Source organism: Hemiscyllium ocellatum, chromosome 16, assembly GCF_020745735.1.
Source record: "Hemiscyllium ocellatum isolate sHemOce1 chromosome 16, sHemOce1.pat.X.cur, whole genome shotgun sequence".
In the NCBI taxonomy this organism is placed as follows: domain Eukaryota; kingdom Metazoa; phylum Chordata; class Chondrichthyes; order Orectolobiformes; family Hemiscylliidae; genus Hemiscyllium; species Hemiscyllium ocellatum.
Window position 1 is genome coordinate 41,753,657 of NC_083416.1, and position 25,866 is coordinate 41,779,522.

Sequence of the window (25,866 nt, forward strand, 5' to 3'; positions counted from 1 at the left end):
ACCTGCTGTGCTTTTCTAGCACCACTCTGATCTAATCTCTGGTTTCCAGCATCTGCAGTCCTCACTTTTGCCATCTAAAAGATGCACTGCCAACATTCACCAGAGAACCTCAGAAAGCACCTTCAAAATCCATGACCAGTTCCATCTAAAAGGATAACAGTTATAGATATACGGGAACACCACCACCTTCAAGTACCCCTCCAAGCCACTCACCATCCTGACTTCGAAATATATCATTCACTGAGGCTGGGATAAAATTCTGGAATTCCCTCCCTAATGGCATTGTGGGTCAACTCGCAGCAGTTCGAGGAGACAGCTCACCATCACCTTCTTAAAGGCAACATGGGACAGGCAATGAATGCTGGCCCAGCCAGAGATGCCCATATCCCACAAGTGAATAATAAAAGGTAGCTAATTATTTAATCTGTTTTTATTCTATCTGTTGGATGAATGTTAACCAGCTCATTTGAGGAACTCTGTACTTCTCCTCAAGTACGAGATGTACCCTTTACAGCCCTGAGAATGGGCAGATGGGGACATTGTCTAATGCCCCCTCTATGATCGACACCTCTAATTCAACATTCTCTTGTCCTGAAATGTCATTATTTGTTACATACATTATTTGGTGATTTAACCAATAAACTAACTCAAAGGTAAAAGTGTTCTTATTGAACTAAGTTGATAGATAACTGGTTGCTGGGAAAGGTCATTTAGGAAATCATTTGTTATTATAATAGAATGGTCAAAATGGTATTCTGGAAACATGAGATTAGCTGGCCTTGTTTCAAGCATCTTGTGTTCTTAGTCCAAAACCAAACTCTGAGTGACATTAGTGTTACAAAACTTAGATTGTGCTTTCTGATCTGGAGTGTGACACATCAAAATGATGTGTTCTTTAGGCTAATTAACATTCAGCTATCATAATCCTCTGACCAAAGAGACAAGAAAACAAAATATGTGATACGGAAGTTTAAGGCTTTACTGGGGCTTTCCAAAGGGGAGTATGATATGTTAGACTGATCACCATGAGTTCCTACATTGATCAGACAAAATAAAATTTAGTTATCATAATTCCCCAACTGAGGGAATTTATTATGTCAATTTCTTAACTGCATCAATTATTACTGTACTTGGAGGAGGACAAGATGCAGTAATGGGTTAGGGGAGCAAAAATCAGACAAGTTTGAAATTATTGAAATGCAAGAAGGTGAGAAAGGAGTGCTTCATTTGTCAATGAACACAAATGGACCTTTGTGTCAACTAGTTATTATAAATGGAATAAGGTTTACAACAGGCAAAGAAATGTATTATGAATCCATTAAGTATAGATATAACCTAATGCTGCAAGTAGTGATTTCTATGTTCTGGAAATTTAATGAAATCTGACAAATACACCTTTCAAATTTTTATATTTTTAAGCATTTCAACATTTTATTTCAATCCAATGTAGAAGTCAGGAGAGGAGAGATTTGGTAAGTAATTTTGAAAATGTCATTACACTTTGAAAATAAGAAATTAAATTAAAATGTAAATGATAAACTGTTTATTCATTTCTTTTAATTTCTTTCTTAGAGAGTGGATAGATTAAATTAAATACCCAGGAAAACTACAGTTTACAAACATGAAAGTTAATCAAAGAGTTCTAGCCAAATTGAATTCAATGGAAGTCAGGAGGAAAATGCTCCATCATTATACCTAGCACAAAAAAAATGGTTGTGGTTGTTGGAGGCCAATTATCTCAGCCCCAGAACATCTCTGCAGGGGTTCCTCAGTTTTTGGATTGGTGGTGCTGGAAGTGCACAGCAGTTCAGGCAGCATCTTTATTCCTGATGAAGGGCTTCTGCCCGAAACGTCGATTTTGGTGCTCGTTGGATGCTGCCTGAACTGCTGTGCTCTTCCAGCACCACCAATCCAAAATCTGGTTTCCAGCATCTGCAGTCATTGTTTTTACCTAAGAGTTCCTCAGTGTAGTGCACTAGGCCCAACCATCTTCAGCTGCTTTATAAATGACTTTCCCAACATCATTATGTCTGAAATGGAAATGTTCACTGATAACTGCACAATTTTCAGTAGTATTCATGACTCCTCAAACAGTGAACCCTTGTCTATATGTAGCATGATCTGGATAGCATCCACTCTCGGGCAGATAAGTGGCAAGTAACATTCATGTCACGCAAACACCAGACACATCAGACAAGAGAGAATCTAACCTTCTCCTCTTGATATTCATTGCATTCCTACCTTTGAATCTTCTACTCCGAACATCCTCTGGCAACCGAACTGAACCAACTATATAAATACTGTCATTATAAGAGCAGGTTGGGATGTGGGAATTCTGTGACAAGTAATTCAACTGCTGTAACCCCAATGGCTGTCCACCTCCACCTAAAAGGTTCAAATCAGGAGAGTAATGGAATTGCCTGGGTGAGTAGAGGTCAAAAAATACTCAAGAAGCTCACAACAATTCAGGACAAAACAGTCTGCCTGACTGGAACCCCATTCACTGCAAAGCACAATGGCATCAATGTGTACCATCTACAAGTCACCAAAGCTTTTTCGATGGCTTTGTCCAAACCCATAACCTCTTCCACCATGAAGGAAAAGGGAAGCAGATGCATGGAGCCACAATTAACTGCAAGTTTCATTCTAAGCCACATAGCACACGGACTTGGAATACTATCACCATTGCTGTTCTGTCACTGGGTCAAAATCCTAGAATACCTTTCCTAACAGTTTTGTGGCCATACCTACATTCCTTGAACTGCAGTACCTTACAAAGGCAGGTCACCACCGTGCTCCTAAAGGGCAATAAGGATTGTATAATTAATGCTGCTCCAATCAAAAACTGGTCTTTAGTGCAAATTCCAGGGTTCTAGTAAGAACATTGTGAGGGAAGGTAATTTGTAATAGGGCCAATGCATTTAGATTACTGGACTCTTTCTACGTCAGAGCTGGGAACTTCCATACCTGGCAGTCTTTGGGGGCTGCTTAGACTACTCCCCAAGAGATTCTATGTAGATTACCTCTGATCTGTTTTGAATTGAAATGTACTAATATTTATTTTCAAGGATTCATTATGTATCTCTAACCTAAATCCCTCTTGATGACATACACTGCCATCTTTCTGGAGTTAATATATCTCATCTTACTGGCTTACCACCTCCCATTTTGCAAAAAAAAACCTTTTGATAGGCCTGAGCCAATCCTATCTGAGAATCCCCAGACTGGCCCCTCATTCATGCATTATTTATTTGAAAGGTTTGGGTTGAGACGTTTCACAAGCAGTGATGTTCAAGCTCATCCACAAGACCTTGCATGTACTTTTGAACCTGTGTAGGACAAAATCTGGTCAATAAGAGTCCTATCACAAATCCAGGTTCTACTGCAGGTACATTCTTCCCATTTACTTTTATGCATTTTTGCCATAAAATAACTTTATACTTCCTAAAGGAACTGGAAATGATGCAATGGGGAGATAGAGTCATGAAGGAACTAAATATGTCTAAATGTATTAATTAAACATCTATAGTATTCCACTTCATATATTTACCTACATGTATTTGTTGTATTGGAAGTTGTAGATAATTGTCTTTTCAACAACAGGAGTGGCATTTTTGTGTATACAGATTTGAAAATTGGGTTAACAGAAGTTTAGAAGCAAAGTTAAGCTCTATTTCCCTCTCTGAATCTAATCATCTCAGAACAAATCAAAGTTTTGAATGGAGGACATGCCTCTGTAACAAGTATTATAATCAAACAAATTCAAATATCATACATTTAAAATTATCAGTGTTTCATCTTGTTTAGTCTTCATTATTCTTTACACATCTATTGACAGAAATAATAAGTAACAAAACAATAATTTACAAAGTTACAGCTTATATAAATGTTACTTTAGCTCCCAAAGTGGTGAAGCACTCTGGAATATAGTTCACTTATTAGTCCATAATAGCATGTAAAATGTTTCAGATATTGCTTTATTTAAAATAATAGGGAAGACAAACAGATTGAGTTGACCATGTTGCATTGTAAGATTCTCTCCATGCTTCTCCGGAGTTTATACCTATCTGCAGCATTGGCCTCTGTCAATTTCTTGATACCAACTGAAATAAAGTTCCAGAAGAGTTAACAAATAACAGCAACAGGAAACAGTTTATTGTAGTGACATAGCCACTGTGATTATGGATAAATCAATAATAAGAAGCAGAAAACATCACTCAGGATATGTACCATTTTGGATCTCAAAACATGTCTCCTAATTATGATAAAATAGATTATTTTTAAAAGATAATATCAGTTATATATTTAAAATGCTGAGTGATCACAAGATTTCAAAGCTGTTGCACTTGTAAGGACCCATGAATGTAACATTATGTGACTGAGACTAATGAGACAACTGTTAAGTTTACATTCCTTACCCATTCTCACGCTTCAGTCACTCACTTTCCTGATGTTTAGAGTCATGGTTCTCAAAGTTTTAATGTTAGAGACTGCATTAATTTCTGCATAATCTGTTGAGATTAGTTAGGGATAAACCAGAACATCTTAGGATCTCATGGAGTGCATATGTACATCCGCAAGTCTCCTCAGTTGCCCAATATTGTCTAATGAACTAATGCAACTTATTACTGATTACCCTCACGTTAAAAACAAAATCCATTTTTTTCAATGTCAATAATAGTTGATCCTCCACAACTATAAATCAATTAAGTCGATACCAGTAAAAAAAAGATTGTTGGCAATAACCTTTGATCCACAAATGCTTTTTAATTCGTTTACTTCCTATCTATTTTCTCCATGCACCTCTACCTTCTCTATTTTCATTCACTATTCTTACTTTTAACCCATGTCCCATCTTTCCTCCTTCTTTGCTTTGTCCTGCTCTTCTCTGTCTCTTTCAATCCCCTCCTCCTGCTTGTATTTATCTTTCACTTCCCTTCTTTCCCTCTCCTCTATTGTCTTCATTTCTCCCTGCTTTCCTCTTCCATTTATCTCTTCTCCTGCATTTCTCCCTATTATCCATTCAAGTTTTCCTTTTTCTCATTGCTCCTCCTCCCCATCCCTCCTCTCATCCTTTCTATCAGTTGCCATCCCTGTCTTGTTCTTGCTCCTTTCCCTCATTTGTTTTCCTCACTTCTTCCCCTCTCCCAGCCATGAAAATTACACTTGGTTGCCAGTTTGATGGGTCCTCTGTTAATTCTGTAAGAAACAATTTATTATCATTTTTCTTCAAAATTAAAAGGCCAAATAACACCTAAGGAATAATTTACTTCCTTCATATTTTATATCATTAGATTTAATACCTCTCTCATACTGACCCAAATCTGGGTAAATGGAGAAGAGTTCTCTAAGGAAAGTGAAGTGATTTCTTTTACTATTGTGTACTCAGGCTTTTTTTTTAACGAGATAGATTATCACTAAATTGCAAGAATATGCTATTCTTATTTCAGTAGAAGAACAATTATGTGGGATGAGAAGATGAATTGAAAACAATATAGATTTTTCTTCACATGTAGAGAAGGTAAAACAAGTTGAATAATATGCAAGGAAGACTTTTTAATATGCACCTTATCCACAATGCATTTTACTGTTAAAAAAAACACACACCTTTGTATTATTTATTTGTTGGAAGTTTTTATCAGTCTCACCAGCTTCAGCAGCATCATTCTGAAGAGACCTCAGCATTAATGGTTCTGGTCCTCCTGAAGTACAGCATAAACATTATCACTGCGGAATCCAATTACAATAGGAACAAAATGTTCTGAATGATGTATTCTGTAATTACGCACCAGTTTCAGTACTTAGAGTTCGCATAGAAACCAGAGTAATGCTCTCTTTTTCTCCATTAGCCTGAGAGCTGAGGGAAATGCAGTTATATAGATTTTTAAAAACCAATATTATCTGTATCAATTATTACTTCTCAATTTTTAAGGAATTGTGAAATATAATATTGAATTGTCTAAATGCAACTTACTTACCTTTCTGATGGTGCAGCATTTCTTGCCTTCCTTGAATCTAAAGAATTTTTAAAAAAGGTGAATCTATAAAAGAGTCACTAGCAAGATATAGAGTCATGGAGTCATACAGCCCAGAAACAGACCCTTCAATCCAACTAATCCACACCAAACATAATCCCAAACTAAACTAGCCCCACCTGTCTGGTCTTGGTCCATCTCCCTCCAAATCTTTCTTGTTCACGTATGAACAAAATACTTTGCTGAATAGTTTCTTTTTATCCTTTTTCAGTATCTGCTCATATGTTTTTTTGAAAGATGTAGTAAGTGTAATAACTGATTATTTCTAATCATTATATAAATATTATATTACTCTATGAAACATGTTTTGAAATGGAAATGCTAGAAGATACAGTCATATTTTTTCATGACACATTTAAGTTTTAAAAACAGTTTTATCGCTATGTTACAATATTTGTTAACTTGCAGTAACTTTTAGCTAAAAAGTATTGTAAATGGGTTGGATACCTATTGATGCATCCTGAACATCACGGCATTTAAACCGCAGGCTGATAACACTGACGAGAATCACCACAACTATTACAAGGATCAGGATCAGGATGATCACCGCTGAAAGCACATCCAAAACATTCATAAGGTGAAAATGCTACATCTCACAAGGAAGAATTTCAAAATGACAACAAAGAAGATGAGGCTAATTTAATAGGCAAGTAGGTAAGGTTAGAATAAACATTAAATTAATGGAGTTCCTAAAGATGTTTAACACACAATTCACATTTGGGGAAAGTTATAGACAATGAAATAAAAGAGGTAGTAGTACATGGTTACACAATGGACTGACGGATAGAACACAATGAATGGTTAATGGGCATTTTTCTTTGGAGTTGAGTTCTCCTGGGGTCAGTTTTGGGACCCTTGCTTTTCCCATTTATTGATGATCTATGTCTGGACAATTCCAATAACAGGAACAATTTCAAAGTTTGCAGGTGATACAAAACATGGGAGAGTTGTAAACTTTGAGGAGGAGAGCGTAGAATATGGAAAGTAAATTGACAAGTTGGTGTGGTGAGAGAATGGGTTGCAGATGAAATTCAATGCAGGGAAGAGTAAAGTGATGCACTTTGGTACAGTGCATTTGGAGATACAATTATAAGAAAGGTTACTATTCTTAAGGTTGTAGAGGAGCAGAAATACTTAGATGCGTACGTGCATAAATCATTTGAAGTGGTTGGATCGGTTGAGAGAGCTGTTAATAACAGTTATAGTATTCTAGGATTCATTAATAGGGCCATAGAGTATGAGAGCAAGGAATTTTATGCTGAACCTATATAGGACACAAGTTAGACCTCGGCTGTGTGCTGTGTATTATGTACTGTTGTGGGTGCCACATGTTAGTAAACATACAAACGCATTACAGAATGCATATGAAGTTTAGAAAAATGGTTCCAGGGATGTGAAATTTCAGTTATAAGGAAAGATTGGAAAAGTTGGGATTATACATTTTGGATAGAAGAAGACTGAGGGGAGATTTATTGGAAGTTTTCAAAATTATGTGGGGTCTGGACAGAGTAGATAGAGATAAACTATTCCAACTTGTAAAAGGACCCCTCAAAAGGAGAAGGGAGGGGACAGTTTTAAAACATTTTGCAGAACAAAAGAAATAAGAAGTGAAAAAGAACTTTTTCAGACAACAAGGAGTTAGGATAGAATTCATTGCATGGAAGTCTGGGGAAGCAGATTCAATTGAGGCATTAAGAGGCCATTATATGATTATTTAAATAGAAGCATTGTGTAAGGGTATGGGAAAAGCAAGAGATTGGTGCTAAGGCAAAATGCTTAGAGAACTGATGCATACACAATGGGCTGAATGACTTTCTTTTTCACAATGAGAGTTCTGTGTTTCAGTAATTAATCTGCAACAATGTCCTTCAATATTAGATTTTCAGTACGTTTAAATGTTTGTTTGCAAAATCTGGACTTTTATGTACACATCTCTGTGTTTCATCCAGCGAGAATCAGGACTGGCAGACTTTTAAAAATGGTAGCCAGATTCAGTTGCAAAGATTCCATCTCTATTTTGGCAGATACAAATTTTAACAGGGAAAAGGCATGATTAGATTAGATTAGTTACAGTGTGGAAACAGGCCCTTCGGCCCAACAAGTCCACACTGACCCTCCGAAGAGCAACCCATCCAGACCCATTCCTCTACATTTACCACTTCACCTAATGCTATGACCAATTCACCTGACCTGAACATCTTTGGACTGTGGGAGGAAACCAGAGCGCCCAGAGGAAACCCATGCAGACGGGGAGAATGTGCAAACTCCACACAGAGGTGGGAGTTGAACCCAGGTCTCTGGCACTGTGAGGCAGCCGTGCTAACCACTGTGCCACCATGCCACCCATAGAACCATAGATTCACACAGAAAGGAAATCTGAATTCTGTAGGGCCGTTAGTGCTGAATTTAAAAAGACCCCATTTTGCTGTTGCAAGGGCTTTAATCTACAGTGTGGGAGTCACAAATTCATGGAGTTAACATAAGCATACCTGAAGGATAGGTAAGATCTATTTAGATTTTAAAAGGCCCACCCTTTAAATATTAAACAAAACTGCAGCTATCACTGAGACAGAAGTAAATCTTATGTGGAACTACTAGGTATAGGTAAGAAAAAAATAGCATCTAGTCAGGTTGATTCAATAGATTTCTTTCGAGAGTGTGGTGCTGGAAAAACACCACCGCTCTGGCAGCATCCAAGGAGCAGGAGATTCGACGTTTCAGGCAAAAGTCCTTCATTGCCCCAAAATGTTGACTCTTCTGCTCCTTGGATACTGCCTCACCTGCTGTGCTTTTCTAGCACCACACTCTGGACTCTAATCTCCAGCATCTGCAGTCCTTACTTTACCTCAATAGATTTTTTTGTTGACCTAAGGACGATTATTATGTCATGAGTGATACTTGGCTGGGTTTCAAAAGCTACAATTATCTCAGCAGGAGGTTCTGAGTTCACACCTGATTTGCTTGCTATAGAGGCAGTTCAAGCATTAACTGTCCTTGAACTGCGGCCTGAATACAATGTTGGTGGTTTTTTTAAGTGGAGACTAGACTGGAGGACCTTGTAGTTTACTTAAAAAAAACTGGAGTGAAGTCCCAGAGAATAGAGGTTGGCATTCTAGCCAGTTCAACTTCACAGTTTTCTGCTTTCGGGACTGCTTCCAGGGCTGATACATCCAGTTTATCAGCCCTGCTCTCCCGAACCAAAGATTGCACGTAGTGGCACATTATTTACTGAAGCAGCTTCAGCGAGTCAGGAAATTCCTGACTTGGGCTAATTACTTCAGTACTGATAATTTGCTCCTTTGTGTCAGGAATTGAGCCCAGCAAGATTTACCCCGAGATCTCTAATGCATAAAAAAAAGGTATGATCAAAATTGGGAATCATTGGTATTCTTTATAAGTATCCATTTCCATTTTGCCCACCTCCATGTTTTTGTTTTTACCCTACCTTTGATGGCCACCCGTGAGAACTAAGCACAAACATAAAAGACAGTGTTAGGTTGACCAAACGAACTGTGTATTCTACAGCATAAAATTACCAAAGGCTAGTACAGACAAAGGACTGGATCCATTTGCAGAAGTAGTTAAAATTGTCTGTAATGAAGATGCAGGATCTATCAAAAGGAATCAGGACAAAAAAAAGTCAGTAACATGTTGATTATTGAATGTGCAATTAAAATAAAAACCATAGGACTAAGATACTTTGATTTGAGCTACATTTATCAAATTTTGGGATGTTATTACAAACATACAATTGCATTGAATTATTATGCTTAGAAACATTTGTAAACTATTTTAATAGAAATGAGGATTTCACTGTCACAATTAAGTATGAAAACCTGTTACTCAAATACTGTATTAAATCCACATGATTATCTTTAAATACTAAAAATACTGATAAAAAGAATGAAACTGGACACTGTCTGGCATTGACCAACAGACCAGAAATAACTACAACACGCATATACCTATCAACACTGAAAAGTTCCCCTTATTAATGTCAAGGGACTTGTTCTAAAATTAGGAAAGGTATCCTACAGAATAATCAAGCAACAGCCTGACACAATCTTTTCATGGAATCATACCTTACAGACAATGTTTCAGACAGCACCATCACCATCTTATCTCTAGGTAGATTATTTTTCACTGACAGGACAGACCCACGAGAGATGGTGGGACATTGTATACAGTGGGGGTTGCCCCGATAATCCTCCATTATTAGCATGCTGGGGTTACTATTGCTAATTACTATAAGCTGTAATGGACTAGCCATATGAATAGGTGATTACAAAAGCAAATCAGAGTCTGGAACTTATGTCACAATTAAACTCCTAACTCCTGCAAGGCCATCTACCATCTACAAGATATAAGTCAAGAGTGTGATTGAATACGCTCCAAATGCTTGGATGCAACTGCACTGATGAAGTTTCACACCATCCAAGACAAGGCTGTCTGCTTGATTTGCACCTCAGTTAACGTCTTCAGCATTCATTCTGTCACTGATGCACAGTGCCAGCAGCAGACCATACTGACCTTGAGCTATAATGCTATTCCTTCACTATTGCTGTGTCAAAATCCTCCACTCCTTCTCTATCAGTATTATGTATATAGTAGTTCAAGGAGGTGCCTCACCATAACATTCTCAAGGGCAACTAGCAATAGACAATAAAAGCTGGCCCGGCCAACGATGCCTACAATAAATTAACTTTTTAAAAAATAGTCACACTTGCAAATTGCATTGACAATAACTGATTGGATTCTGAGGCAGATTTCTTTCACAATGGAATCTGTATAGGTTTCTCTGCATGTAAATCTACCCACCTCTTATTCCTTAAGATATATTGATAATGCCTTTTGAGCGTTGTGTGAATGAGTAAACACAGAAAGTGAGGGAGATTGCATTACCAGTGTTGTATCCAATCAACTGCATTATCAACAAAGTATTCAGCCAGGCACTATAAATCTGACAGCAGTTGAAACCTAGTTTTCCCTCAATACAATACATAGGTTTACCATCAATTCTGAGAGCTGTGCCTTTGTGAAATAATATAATTAGCATTAGGATGAGAATTTTCTGAAGCACAGGAACCGTAACCAATTTGATGTCCTGACTGCAATTTAATAAGTTGATGAGGAAATTCAATAGAAAAGTTGTTGGCCCAGGCTGGGAGGAGAGAAGTCACATTTACATTTCCAGAGATAAAAGTAAGGTGACCTGGAGGTGCTTTAATGTGTATACCTCAAGACCGTATTTCCTTTCAGGAGACCTGTTCTTTAATTTTGTTTCGTAAACTGAGATGATCTCCTCGTCCTGTATTTATCAAGTCTAAACATCTGATCTTGCCAGACTTTTGAGCTTTTATGTTAATATTTGGACAAGGTCAAGGTAGGGGAATTAAAGATAAAACTATGGGACACTAATCATCCACTGTCTAGATTAGATTCCCTACAATATGCCAGCTGTGTGGATCAGATTCCCTACAGTATGGAGGCAGGCCCTTTGGCCCACCAAGTCCACACTGATCTTCCAAAGGGTAACTCACCCAAACCCATGCACCTAACATTATAAGCAATTTAGCATGGCCAATTTACCTGACCAGCACATTGCTGGATTGTGGAGAGGAAAGTGGAGCACACCCACGCAGAACATGCAAACTTCACATAGGCAGTTACCTGAGTTGGGAATTGAACCCCAGTTCCTGGCACTGTGAGGCAGCAGTGCTAGCCACTGTGCCATCCTTTTTAAAATGACCTGTTTCATGTCATTAGAGCCCCCTACAATGGAAAGGGGGGGGCATTTAATTTATCTACTTAAATTAAACTTTTACATTGCAATTGCCAGCCCAGTTTAAACCATATTGGTAGTTTGCCAGTGTTGGTAACCTGAGAAATAAAAACATTATAGAATCATTTGTTCCACACAGATATGTACTATTTACAGAAGTTCTGCTAGGCCAGGATGAGCAGTAGAACTTCGACTTCTCATGAAAGCCCTCCACGTTCCATTTGCTGATCATGATCACGTCTTTCTCAAATCGACTGAGGGAAATCTGATCCCTCATTGCCTGCCCCCAGACTCATTTAGCAAGCAACCTTCCCCTTGCTAAGATGGCCTCCTCTTCTGACCATTGGTCCCTGAACATTGACATCTCCCCTTCCATAACAGCCTCTCTTCTGGTTCACAAAGCACCAATCTGCAACTTCCTAAATTGACAAAGATCTTCCTGGCAATGGTAATTTGAAAGGTGAATGATAGAAAGCAAAAGGAAAGAGTACTATTTCGGCTGTGCCTTTAAGGTTCACAGAAATTGATGTGCCCTGCTTGATGAGGTTGCCCATGTGTTCCTCTCCTCCTATTAAATATCAGCGTCATTGCGTCACTTTGGTTTATGTTAGGCATTTCCAGAACTGGAACAATGATATTCCTTATAAAATAACTTCTTACCCTTGACAATGCTTATTGTAGCCATTTTAGGTATAGGCTTTGGCTGACAAGAGATTAGGCAGATCGTTTATTTTCTTTATTCACAGAACTATGGTAGATGTTTATTAAATAAATAGACATGTTGGAAAAATATATTTTCATAGAGTGTTTGTTAAACTTAGTTCCTGAGACTGAAAGGATGTTGCTGCAACCCACATTTAAGTTGAGTCAGTGTAGTTGAGATATTTCAGTAAGGATGAAAAGTTTCATCATTTCCATGGTCATTTCTAAACATATTTCACCATCTGCCATGGTGGAATTTGAATCCTGATCCCCAGACCATTCGTCTGGCTTTACTGGGTTACATATTACTTTATTTGGCCACTTGCCAAATATAGAGTTAATTTAATATGAGAGTAAAACTAGTGACAGTCTTTACCTGTTAATTCAGGCTTGCTGATTGGGATCATAGAGAATGTAGCCGGTCTAGTAGATGCCACAGAGATAAATGTTGACTGAGTAGCAGTGGTTGTATTAACTGTAAGGAAAAATCAAGAAAATACAGGTGCGATGCAATTAATAATTGTAAATATTAACAAATAAGAATGGCGACAAAGGACTTGAACTAGGATCCATATTACCACAAATCCCCTGAATTCTATTAATTGAATCTTTTAGGCGATGTTCTAAATCGGAGCTCCAGAACAGATAACACCTCCTCCTTTAACTTTCCAGCTCCTCCTTCTTTCCCCAAAAAGCACCAGTGCTAGATTTTGTCTTCTCCCTTTGTCATCTGATTTTACCAACGCTCTCCTCTTTAATAGTCTCCATTTATTTTTTTCACCATAATAAATTCCACCCTTAGCCCCCAAATCCCAGTTTTATTACATTCTGTTCTAATGTTTGTTTCGTCAACACAAATTTGCTGTAACACGATTCACGAATTGAGGACCCTGTTTCTAAAGCATAAACTTTTAAAATGTGTTTTGGCTGTAACACAATTATATCGCCTACATTCTAAGTGCTCTTTCTAAAGCGCGATTTTTCTTTTACTTGGGGTTGCACAAGAACACAGCCATCATGTTGTAGAAAACTGCCGAGCGTCTTTTGCCTTAAGAACAAAGAGCAACAAAGTACAATACAGGAGCAGCTTTTTGGCCTTTCAAGCCTGCGCTGACACATTTTGCCCTTCCATAATAAAACTGCCTTCACTTACAGGATCTGTATCTCTCTATTCCTTTCCTATTCATGTATTTATCCAGGTGCTTCCTGAATGTTGCTATTGTGTCTGCTTCCACCATCTTCTCTGGCAGCATGTTCCAGGCACTCACCACACTTCATGTGTAAAACTTGCCTCGTGCATCTCTTAAACATTCCCTCCTCTGCCTTGAACCTGTGTCCCCTAGTAATTGACCCCTCCACTCTGGGAAAAATATCTCATACCTTCCACTCTGTCAATGCCATTCATAATCTTATAAACGCTTGTCAGGTCGCCCATCAACCTCCTGTGTTCCAGTGAAAACAAACCCAGTCTAGCCAACCTTTCTTCATAACTAAAATTCCTGATACCAGACAACATCCTTGTAAACATTTTCTGTATCCTATCCAAAGCATCCACAACCTTCTGGTAATGTGGTGACTGGAACTGTATACAATATTCCAAGTGTGACCTAACTAAAGTTCTATAAAGCAGCAGCATAACTTGCCTATCCTTATAGTCAATGCTCCTTCCAATAAAGGCAAGCATGCCATACTATCTTATCCACCTGTGCTGCACCTTCAGTGATCTGTGGACCTGCACACACAGATCCCTCTGACTATCAATGCACCTAAGGATTCTGCTATTCATTATATAATTCCCACTTGTACTTGAACATCTAAAATGCATCACCTCATTAGCCCGGATTAAACTCTATCTGTCATTTTTCTTCCCATGCCTCCAACCTTCTTTTATTACTTTCCATGTTCCTTGTTGCTAACAGGCTTGCTCCCTTTCAGGGGCATCAATGCCCCACTCCATTTCATTATTAGATGCTTCCTTTTGAGTAGTGCCATTATTTCTTTTCATGTCTTGCGCAATGCAAACTTCTATGGATGAAGTATTGGGAAGATCCCTTACAGTGGAGGATTAAGAAGCTTGGATTCAGGTGAACTTATGTTGTGAACTAGCATGCATCACTGGAAGAAGTTGAAGATGTAGGATGGAGAGAAAAGTTGAGACTAATTTTGTAATTGAGAAATTTATTGTGAATCAAGTATTGAATTCTAATTTGTACCAATGTTGTTAGCACATTTTCAGCAATAATTTCTGCCGCATGCCGCAAAACCCCATTAACCCTTTCCTGTTCATTAACCAGATATTACCTTTCAAACCCATCTCTTCATGTTTTTCTCGCTATGTCAAGAACTGGGACCATTTTATGAATTTTCTGTCCTAATTTATAACAATGTTTATTTGATGAGGTAGTTACTTAATAAAAATATGCACAAATACATACACAAATTATGTTGATTGTTTGTTAGTGACACCTGCCCCTTAATTCAGTAATGATGTCCCCTCTGAGGTGTGAATTTCAATCATTGATCTTTGATGTTTTGTACAGTTATAAGAGATGTTTGAGTTAGATCTGCTTGCAACGAGTTGCATAATGTTGGCGCTATGAACTTGGAATGAATAAGCCAGTTCTCGAACTGTATATCTTTGGGCACAAAAATCAGGATGCCCCATGAGATAGTGGGATCCAGAGTACAGAATTAGCTTATTCTTCTTTCCACTTGGTCTTACTATTAAGACAGTGTACCTTGAAGTGTGAAGCAGCTTAATGGGCATGTTGTTGTCATTCTGACCAATAGGTAAAAATTCCTTCCAATAATTATTATCAATACTACCCTGTTTCTTTGAAAAGTTTTCTTTGCCCTCCCCTGGAATATTGACCATTTGAGAGTTGAGAAAACAGGATCTGATGGAACTTTGACCATTCAGACATAGTGTCCAGTTTTCTGAAGTTGCAAGAGTTTCACCTCACTGCTCATGGAGCTGGCTTCAAAGAGGGCACCCAAATGTGTGTTTGATGTTCCTTACAATAAACCTGGAGGATATGGAAGAGCTTTGCTGATGAACCTTCTGTGGTACTCTTACACATCACTGATGCACAGTCTAAATTGGCCACCATAGTAGTAAGGAGATGACAACTGCTCTCTATACTAAGACTTTGTTTTTTTATTATTGTAGTAGTTTGAAGAAAGCTAAACGGGAGCAACTGATTCAAGTGTTGGATCTTCTCATTGCTAACCACCTTTTCAGAAAAGTGGCAGCTGAGGTCTGGGATATGCTTAACATATTCCAGAGTTTCTCCTTCGACATATGTGAGAGGTAAAATATTAGGCTGGCTATGTGTGGGTTGATATATGAGTTTTGTTTAGCAACATTCAGGGTCAGGCTGGGTTTTGTGTGCAGCATTGAAGAGAGTGAGAGTGACATTCAAGTCTAGTGCAGAATGCAAAACACCACGATCATCTGCAAACTGTTGATCGCAAATATCTGTTCTACAGTGCATTCCCTATGACTGAAAAAATCCTGCCTGAGGCATATTGTGACTTTAGACATTCCATAAGAAGGTGCAATAGCTCACCTCTTCAAGCATCAACTGTCCTCTTGTGTCATTGTTAAGAACAGTCACATGGAAAAACCTTTAATCTATGTCAAACCCTGTCAAGCCTAAAATGACCAGTATAGATGGATTGTTTACACCACATTGAAGTACCAACATTTTAATGGAGTGACAGGTTTTACCTGTTGTTTCATTCTTCTGAGAGGTTATTGTTCCAAATGTTGTGTTTTTGCTTCCTGTAGATGGTACAATGGTGGAAGTGTCTGTCACTGAAGGGATACTTGACACTATAAAATGAAAAGTATTTCTGATTATGATACAAATATTCACAACAGTTCAAAGCAATTGTTTACAACACCGTGTCAGAATCTCAAAACACTATGGCGTTTTTAACTCTTAATTCAAAAATATTTTTTAATAGGAAAAAGAGGAATGCAATAGACACAAAATACCCACAGGTATGAATTCAGTGGCTGGCTACTAAAAAAGAATTCTGTGTGGAATCAATAGTATTTAACACATAAAAGTGTCAAAGAAAGTTCACACAGAAAGCAACTTGAGATAACGAAGGTAATGATCATCACTCCACTACTTTTCACCCCTTGGCAGTGAACCATCTCTTACAGATACTCTTTGTGGTTTCCTCTTCCAGGAATATGCAAAAAAGGGGCTGAGTTAATGACTGAGTGTATCGCTGCACTTCTAATCTGGAACCCTAAGCAATGTTCTAGGGACCTGGGTTCAAATCCCATCATGGCAGAGACTGGCGTTTGAATTCAATAAAAAAATTGTGGAGTAAAAAGTATAATGATAACCACAAATCCACTGCCAATTTTTGGAAAAACCCACTTGCTTCACTAATGCCCTTTAGGGAAGGAAACTGCCATCCTTACTTTACTGGCCTACATATGGCTCCAGATACACACCAATGTGATTGACTCTTAACTACCCTCTGGGCAATTACAGATGGGTAATAAATGCTGGCCTATCCAGTGACAACCTCATTCTATGAATTTTTTTTTTAAAGCCTTAAAAGAAATTGACCACTAGTTAACAGTATTATTAAGCTGCTGTGAACTAGTACATGCCTATTATGCTCACAGTTAAAGAAATTAAGGACATATGTCTGCCTCTGACTGCCCACAAGCAATTATTTTTAAAAAAGGAATCAGGTGAAAAGCATTTTAATCAACCTGCAAATCTAGGATCTCAAAAATCAACTGTTCAACTGTCAATGTCAACTTTACTGGTGTAACCAAATATTCCTGCAATACAGAACAATTCAGATACAACCAAATAACCTGGCTTTTATTCTTTTTTAGAGTAACCTCCTATTTCTAATCCATGTGCAATTGGCCTGAACCTTACTAAAATTGTCATTTTCATTGAGCTCCATGGATGAGTAAGTTTTCTCACAGGATTGTCCCTAAACCACCTCATTAACTATATCCCATGAATCCATGCACCCCATCACCTGATGCTATTTTAAATCTCCTAGTCATCATAGGGAAAATAATCATTGCTGCCAGGATATCCTGGGATCCCAGTGTCATGACCATTTTTGGAAGGCCTTTGCACAACCAATCGAAAGTTGGCAGTGCAGAGCCAGACTGTACAATTTGCAACATTTACCCTAAACATGATAGACAAAGGAAAATTGTCACACTATAAATTCTGCATGTCCCCTGTGCTGTTAACTCACTTACTTGGGACAGCTTTATCCAACCTGCACAAGCACCAACAACTGTGCCACTACTTTCATCTCAATCCCTTCCTTTGTGTTATTCCTGCTAATGAGAGAAAGTGAGGACTGCAGATGCTGGAGAGTCAGAGTCAAAAGGTGAGGTGCTGGAAAAGCACAGCAGGTCAGGCAGTATCTGAGGAGCAGGGGAGTTGACGTTTCAGGCATAAGATCTTCATCAGGACTGTGGAAGGGGAAGATGGATGAGAGATAAACAAGATGGTGGGGGTGGGGCGGTAGGGAGGTAGGTAGAAAAGCAATAGGTGGATACAGGTGGATGCTGATGGTGATAGGTCGGAACAGAGGTTAGAGCAAAGAGGTGGGAAGGAAGATGGACAGGTCGGACAGTTCAAGAGGGTGGTGCCGAGTTGGTGAATTGGATGTGGGAGGAAGGGAGATGAGGAAACTGGTGAAATCAACGTTGATGCCATGTGGTTGAAGGGCCCCAAGGTGGAAGATGAAGCATTCTTCATCCAGTCGTCTGGTGCCTTGGATTTAGTGGTGGAGAAGGCCCAGGATTTGTATATCCTTGGTGGACTGGGAGGGGGTGTTGAACATGCAGCCAGTGATGCATTTATGAACAAATTTTAAAAAATAAAAATAATTAGAACGATAATCTCCGTAATAGCCTCTCACTGTTCACTAGCAAGAATCTCGTCTGGATGACCAGGATTTAGTTTGAAAATATGACTTTTCAGTGTTAATGTTGAGAAGGGCCCCACTGGACATCTCATCCAATTTTTTTACACATAGCCCATTTCATTCATGCTCTGGGAAAATTCTGCTGTGTGTGTGTGTTGTGGTAGTATTTCTTCTCATATCTAGTTAAAAAAAAATCACTCCTTTTGTTAATCCAAAAAAGCCTTGTTAAATTGGCTCCTTTTTAAAGTTTGGGTCTTGGAGAAGGTATGCAGAAGTGAAGGAATCCTTTCTAACTTAACCTTGTTGTAACCAATAAATGGAATAAGTGAATTAAGGAAAAGAACAAGTTTTTCCTTGTCACCTGGGAGCTTAACTGTATGTGATATCCCTCTTGGAACCATACAAGTGAGCAACCTTGCCAGCATCTAGTTGCAACATACTTGTTAGCTAACAAAGAAGCAATAGCTTTTACTGTTTCAATTTATGAGACAAAAATGCATGCATTCTCAGTTGAGAAATGGAAATTATTTCAATTGATATGCATTCTTATTACCCAGTTGTACCCTGCATTATGATTAAAGGGGTCATTCTATGATCCTATTTTTCCAGCAGAGAGTATGCTTGCAGTGAGTGGCAGTCAGTGACAAGCCTGAAAATTAAACTTGAACCTCTGACTTGTGCTCTCTGATAATAATGGCGCCAACTGGGGAACTGCAAAATTACTGTTTTATTGCGAGTCCCTTGTCATTTGCCTTGACAAAATCCTTCATGTTCTGTCAAATCTTTTATTTTTTACACCAGCCATCATCTGATTGCCTAAGGTAATAAAAATCTGTACTTTGAAACACCTGTTACATGAACCTTTTTTTGTAATTATGATGACTATTGTATTGTTTAGTGCACTGGAAGGCTCCTTAAAATTAATTATTATTGATCAGGAAAGGAATTTACACTCAGAGGAGCATACCTTTTGTCTCAAAAACATGACTGCAGTATGGTTGCCTCTGGCTTTCTGGCTGCCAAACAGTAAGCCAAGGCTCACCTGCAAAAAAAGCACAGAATCTGCTCACCCTCCTAATTATAGCTGTACCTATGTGCTGACTTCCTGTGATACATAGAACCCCAGAACCCTCTGTACTGCAGCAGTTTGTTGCCTCTCTGCTTTAAATAATGTTCTGCTTTTTTATTCTTGCTGCTGAAGTGCACATTGCTAGAATGCACACAACCCTTTCTTTGGAGTCTTACTGGCCTTAAAGTTAATGACTTGTATTATTCCAAATTCATAAACCTTTCTGTTGAAAGCTGAAACATTAAACACTTACCTGGGATTCTGGTAGTTTGCTGGCTACCTGCATCTTGTGTAGTTGTGTTGCCCCATGTCACTGTTGATTCTGATGTATTTGTTTTAACAGCTGTAGTCTCTCCTCTGGTTGTTATTCCTAGGGCATGACATTCATAGAATAGTTTTCTATTTTCTGTTAATAAAAGATTAATGACCAGAGTCAATGGTTACACACTCAGTTCTTGAAGCTGAGGATGATCAGAGATAGGTACCATTAGCCTATGAAGTTTTTTTTTTGCTTATCAACATTACACTGGACGATTGTTAATGTCAGGTGTTGATGCAATAAAAATTGTGGATACCTGGAGAGGAGGTGCACGAGAAAATGGGCAAGGGCACTGATCGGGCATAAGGCACAGGTAATTTATTTTCCTTGAAATTTTACTGGTAAATTCTCTGATCAAATGTTCCACCAGAATATGGGGTAGTTGTCTAATTTGCAACGAAGGCATGGTCTTAATTAGCTCTGTGTACACATTTCATCATCCTTTTCTTCCAATCATATCCCTGGGACACATTGTGGCCTTCATTACTGAGCAAGAAAAGGGATCATCAGAAGTAGCAAAATAATAAACTGTCCATCTTAAAGTGTCACCTCTTCTTTCTCCTTTAGATGGTTATAGAACTGGAATATTTTACAAACTTTTTTTAATCAAAATACTTAACAAAGTTGTTTCAATGTATTCATGGTGCAATCTTTATTGTACACTGGAAATTGAATTAAATTGAATTGAATTTATTGTCATGTGTACTGAGACACAGAGACCGTGGCTGTCTTTTTACGGTAATAGATCATACTTTCATAAAGGAAGTGCTCAAGTATAAATGAGACCAATTATAGGGATGTGCTAATTTACATCCAGAAGCCTAAAGCAAGTAGGAAAGCAATAAAAGGAAGTCAGGCTATAATTTTCCAAAATTCAGCAGATGTTGCACCATTACTAAACCCAAAAAATGTGATTTATTTAAAATAGAAGATAGATATAAGTTAGGGAAATATTTAACAATTAACTTTGCTCAGAATTTTTTGTAAGTTATTAGAGTTAATAAAATAGAATCATTAAAAATAATTTTAAAAATTTGATAGAATTAAGTGTGATTTTTCTAAATGACAGGCATGCTGAATCAACCTTTAAGAATTCCTTACAATGACAATTAAGGATAGGTTTGAAATTAAAGGGATGATATTTAGGCAATACTCCCTTTAATTCCATGTAGAAAAAAACTTCATAAATGAATTTGAATATCTGTGCAAATATCATCCTTTAATTTCAAATCTATCCTAAAATGTTCTTACAAAGAATTCTTTAAGGTTGACTCAGATGTGTAGATTGATGAATATCAAAAGGCAAATTAACATGATAATAGGACTAGAAATCCAGAAAGTTGTAGACTGTCGTATTTCACAATGGTTTTTGTTAGGTTTGCTGTATATAAATAGTTGGATATAATGTTGGATCTGAGGGAACAATATTGGAATGACCTAGTGTCACTCAATTAGTACAGAGGTAAGAAAAATTTGATTACTATTTTGGATAAAAATACTGCAGGAAGACATAGGTGAAGCTTGAATGGGTGAAGAAGTGGCAGATAGGGTGCAACGTATAGACGACTTAGAAACAAGAGTATACAGTATGTGGCAACTATACCTTACATCATATGGTTTTAAATGTATGAGAAGAACGTGATAAAAATAATATGTAATAATATGCAGAAACAGATACAAGCATACACTAAATCCATGATCCAAGTGTTATTTATTCTTGTATCAATCACTTTGAATCATGTAACCAGGCTTTTTTTTAATTTATTATTAATGAATGTTAGCTTGTTGTGGTGAAGTTCTCTGAGCTAGATTTGTCTTATGGTGGTGGAATGTTCAGTGAGGAATTAATTGGTAATCTAGATGTAGAACTGCAATTATGGGCATGAGGACAGGTATGCAGGATGCAAGGAAATTGGTCAAACCACCAATGTTTGTTGACAGTCTCTAGTAATTTTCTACGTCGTGTAAGCTGTGAAGGACATTTCTTTTCTGTGATTGGAAAACTGTAACCTACACTCAATGATTGAGACATATTAGGCATACCATCTTAAACAATTGCTTGCATTTAGTCAAGCATTGCCTTGAAGAAAGGGTCCAGAGAAAATACAGGCTTCAAACACAATAGCAACTTCATTGAAAATCACTTGGATGGGATAAAGACAATTGTTATCTTATGTGGTATGGTCGGAGCATAGAAAGGGGAATAAAGAAACAACTTTGTGAACAGTTTGGTCACCTACTTCAGAAGACATGCCAGGACAACTGTTGATGGGCTGACCACTTAAGACACACCGTAGTTTGTAAGATGTCTCAGAAATCAGTGTTGTTGTGAGTAAGTAGTATTACTTAGAAATTTAGTAACAGGTAACTCATTAAGTGGAATGAAGTCTGAGTTGTTGTGTGAAATTAATATTTGGACCAGAAAATTTAGACCCAATGAGGCGATTTTACAGGTACAACACAAATTATCAAAGGTGGCAGCACACTTTGGTATGACATAGACAATAGACAATAGCTGCAGGAGTAGGCCATTCAGCCCTTCGAGCCTGCACCGCCATTCAATATGATCATGGCTGATCATTCCTAATTAGTATCCTCTTCCTGCCTTATCTCCATAACCCTTGATTCCACTATCTTTGAGAGCTCTATCCAACTCTTTCTTAAATGAATCCAGAGACTGGGCCTCCACTGCCCTCTGGCGCAGAGAATTCCACACAGCCACCACTCTCTGGGTGAAGAAGTTTCTCCTCATCTCTGTCCTAAATGGTCTACCTCGTATTTTTAAGCTGTGTCCTCTGGTTCGGCACTCACCCATCAGCGGAAACATGTTTCCTGCTGCCAGAGTGTCCAATCCTTTCATAATCTTATATGTCTCAATCAGATCCCCTCTCAGTCTTTAAACAAGCCCAGTCGCTTCAGTCTTTCAGTGTAAGGTATTCCCGCCATTCCAGGAATTGACCTCGTGAACCTACGCTGCACTCCCTCAATAGCCAGAATGTCTTTCCTCAAATTTGGAGACCAGAACTGAACACAGTACTCCAGGCGTAGTCTCACCAGGACCCTGTACAGCTGCAGAAGCACCTCTTTGCTTCTACATTCAATTCCTCTTGTTATGAAGGCCAGCATGCTATTAGCCTTCTTCACTACCTGCTGTACCTGCATGTCTGCCTTTATTGACTCATGTACAAGAACACCCAGATCTCTCTGTACTGCCCCTTTACCTAAATTGACTCCATTGAGGTAGTAATCTGCCTTCCTGTTCTTGCCACCAAACTGGATAACCATACATTTATCCACATTAAACTGCATCTGCCATGCATCTGCCCACTCACCTAACTTGTCCAGGTCACCCTGTAATCTCCTAACATCCTCATCACATTTCACCCTGCCACCCAGCTTTGTATCATCAGCAAATTTGCTAATGTTATTGCTGATACCATCTTCTATATCATTAACATATATTATAAAAAGTTGTGGTCCCAGCACTGATCCCTGCGGTACCCCACTGGTCACTGCCTGCCATTCCGAAATTGAGCCGTTTATCACTACCCTTTGTTTCCTATCAGCCAACCAATTTTCAATCCAATCTAGTAGTTTGCCCCCAATACCATGCGTCCTAATTTTACTCACTAACCTCCTGTGTGGGACTTTATCAAAAGCTTTCTGAAAGTCCAGGTACACTACATCTACTGGATCTCCCTCGTCCACTTCAGTTACATCCACAAAAAATTCAAGAAGATTAGTCATGCATGATTTCCCCTTCATAAATCCATGCTGACTCTGTCCTATCCTGTTACTACTATCCAGATGTGCCGTAATTTCATCCTTTATAATAGACTCCAGCATCTTTCCCATCACTGAAGTCAGACTAACTGGTCTATAATTTCCTGCTTTCTCTCTCCCACCTTTCTTAAAAAGTGGTATAACATTAGCCACCCTCCAATCCTCAGGAACCGACCCCGAATCTATCGAACTCTGGAAAATAATCACCAACGCATCCACGATTTCCTGAGCCACCTCCTTCAGTACCCTGGGATGTAGACCATCAGGCCCCAGAGACTTATCAACTTTCAGACCTAACAGTCTCTCCAACACCAAATCCTGGCAAATACAGATTCCCTTAAGTTCAGGTCCTTCAGTCACTGTTACCTCAGGGAGATTGCTTGTGTCTTCCCCAGTGTATACAGATTTGAAGTACCCATTTAATTCTTCTGCCATTTCTTTGTTCCCCGTAATATATTCCCCTGTTTCTGTCTTCAAGGGCCCAATTTTAGTCCTAACTATTTTTTTGCCTTGCACATACTTAAAAAAGCTTTTACTATCCTCCTTTATATTATTGGCCAGTTTACCTTCGTACCTCATTTTTCCTCTGCGTATTTCCTTCTTAGTAATCCTCTGTTGCTCTTTAAAAGCTTCCCAGTCCTCAGTTTTCCCACTTATCTTTGCTATGTTATAATTTTTCTCCTTTAACTTTATATGTTTCTTAACTTCCCTTGTCAGCAACGGCCGCCCATGCCTCCTCATGGGATCTTTCTTCCTTTTAGGAATGAACTGATCCTGCAACTTCTGTATTATACACAGAAATATCCACCATTGTTCCTCCACGGTCATCCCTGCTAAGGTATTGCACCATTGAACTTTGGCCAGCTCCTCCCTCATAGCTCCATAGTTCCCTTTATTCAACAGAAGTACTGTCACTTCTGACTGTACCCTCTCCCTCTCAAATTGCAGATTGAAGCTTAATGTATTATGGTCACTACTTCCCAATGGCTCCTTCACTTTGAGGTCTCTGCCCAATTCTGGTTCGTTACACAATACCAGATCCAGAATTGCCTTCTCCCTGGTCGGCTCCAACACCAGCTGCTCTAAGAATCCATCTCTGAGGCACTCCACAAAGTCTCTTTCTTGAGGTCCAATACCATCCTGATTCTCCCAGTCTACCTGCCTGTTAAAATCCCCCATGACAATTGTAGTAACATCTTTGCGACAGGCCAATTTCAGCTCCTGATTCATCTTACATCCGACATCCAGACTACTGTTTGGGGGCCTGTAGATGACTCCCAAGAGGGTATTTTTACCCTTAGTACTTCGCAGCTCCATCCACACTGACTCTACATTCCCTGACTCTAGGTCCCCCCGTGCAAAGGACTGAATATCCTCCCTTACCAACAAGGCCACCCCACCCCCTCTGCCCGTCAGTCTGTCCTTACGATAGCATGTGTAGCCTTGAATATTAATTTCCCAGGCCCTGTCCACTTGAAGCCACGTCTCAGTTATCCCCACAATATTGTATCTGCCAATTTCCAAAAGAGCCTCAAGCTCATCCATCTTATGTCTAATGCTTTGTGCATTCACATATAGTATTTTTAATTTGTTACTGCTCTCACCCTTCCCATCAACCCCTATTTCACTCAACCTTACAGATCTTTCAAAGGATATGGGAAACACCAGCTTTGTGTTTGGAGGCATATAATCCAAAAGTGGAGACAAAATATTGACCCTGGCTCAGATTTTAATTAAACCACAGCTACACTGTGTTGTATGTAATTTTGAGCAGTATTATTTGAAGTATCAAAAAGAGAGAAAATGTTGTTTATGTTCACTCAAATATTATTAGGAATGAATACTTATACTAACATATTTCATGGTAAATTGTTTCTACTTGTATGTGATATATAATAAGGGAGACAAATATTTAAGTGTATTAAAGAATTAAGGGTGATGCAGAAAAAAAATCACTTATTAGAATTTGGAACTCTTTGTCACAAAGCTTTCTAATCATGTTGTGATTGTTAATACTAATTTTGTTTTATAATCTAAACTGGAAGTAACCACAAAACAAAATAATTGTAAGTCTGTATCTTAGGGGAATAAGGGATCAAGTCAATGCAATTTTGTTAATGCCAAAGTATTTGACTGTCTAGTGTAAACAGTGTTAAAAACAAACATAAAAATGAATGAATTAGCAGCAGGAGTGGCTCATTCAGGCCCTCATGCCTGCTCCAACATTTGATAAGATCATGGCTGA

General features: G+C 38.5%; 1 protein-coding gene across 1 annotated transcript in view; it reads right to left on the reverse strand.

Annotated features, from left to right (window-relative positions):
* Positions 1–1,919: 1,919 nt before the first annotated feature.
* The window catches only part of ecscr (endothelial cell surface expressed chemotaxis and apoptosis regulator), a 42,896-nt gene continuing 18,949 nt past the window's right edge, over positions 1,920–25,866 (reverse strand). The window contains exons 2-10 of the mRNA XM_060837146.1: positions 19,773–19,925; positions 16,250–16,354; positions 12,896–12,994; positions 9,572–9,646; positions 6,483–6,584; positions 5,979–6,015; positions 5,790–5,857; positions 5,608–5,702; positions 1,920–4,103 (exon numbers count right to left, since the gene is read on the reverse strand). Coding sequence (XP_060693129.1) covers positions 4,086–4,103; positions 5,608–5,702; positions 5,790–5,857; positions 5,979–6,015; positions 6,483–6,584; positions 9,572–9,646; positions 12,896–12,994; positions 16,250–16,354; positions 19,773–19,925 — 752 coding nt within the window. The 3' untranslated portion in view covers positions 1,920–4,085. The remainder of the gene's footprint in view (positions 4,104–5,607; positions 5,703–5,789; positions 5,858–5,978; positions 6,016–6,482; positions 6,585–9,571; positions 9,647–12,895; positions 12,995–16,249; positions 16,355–19,772; positions 19,926–25,866) is intronic.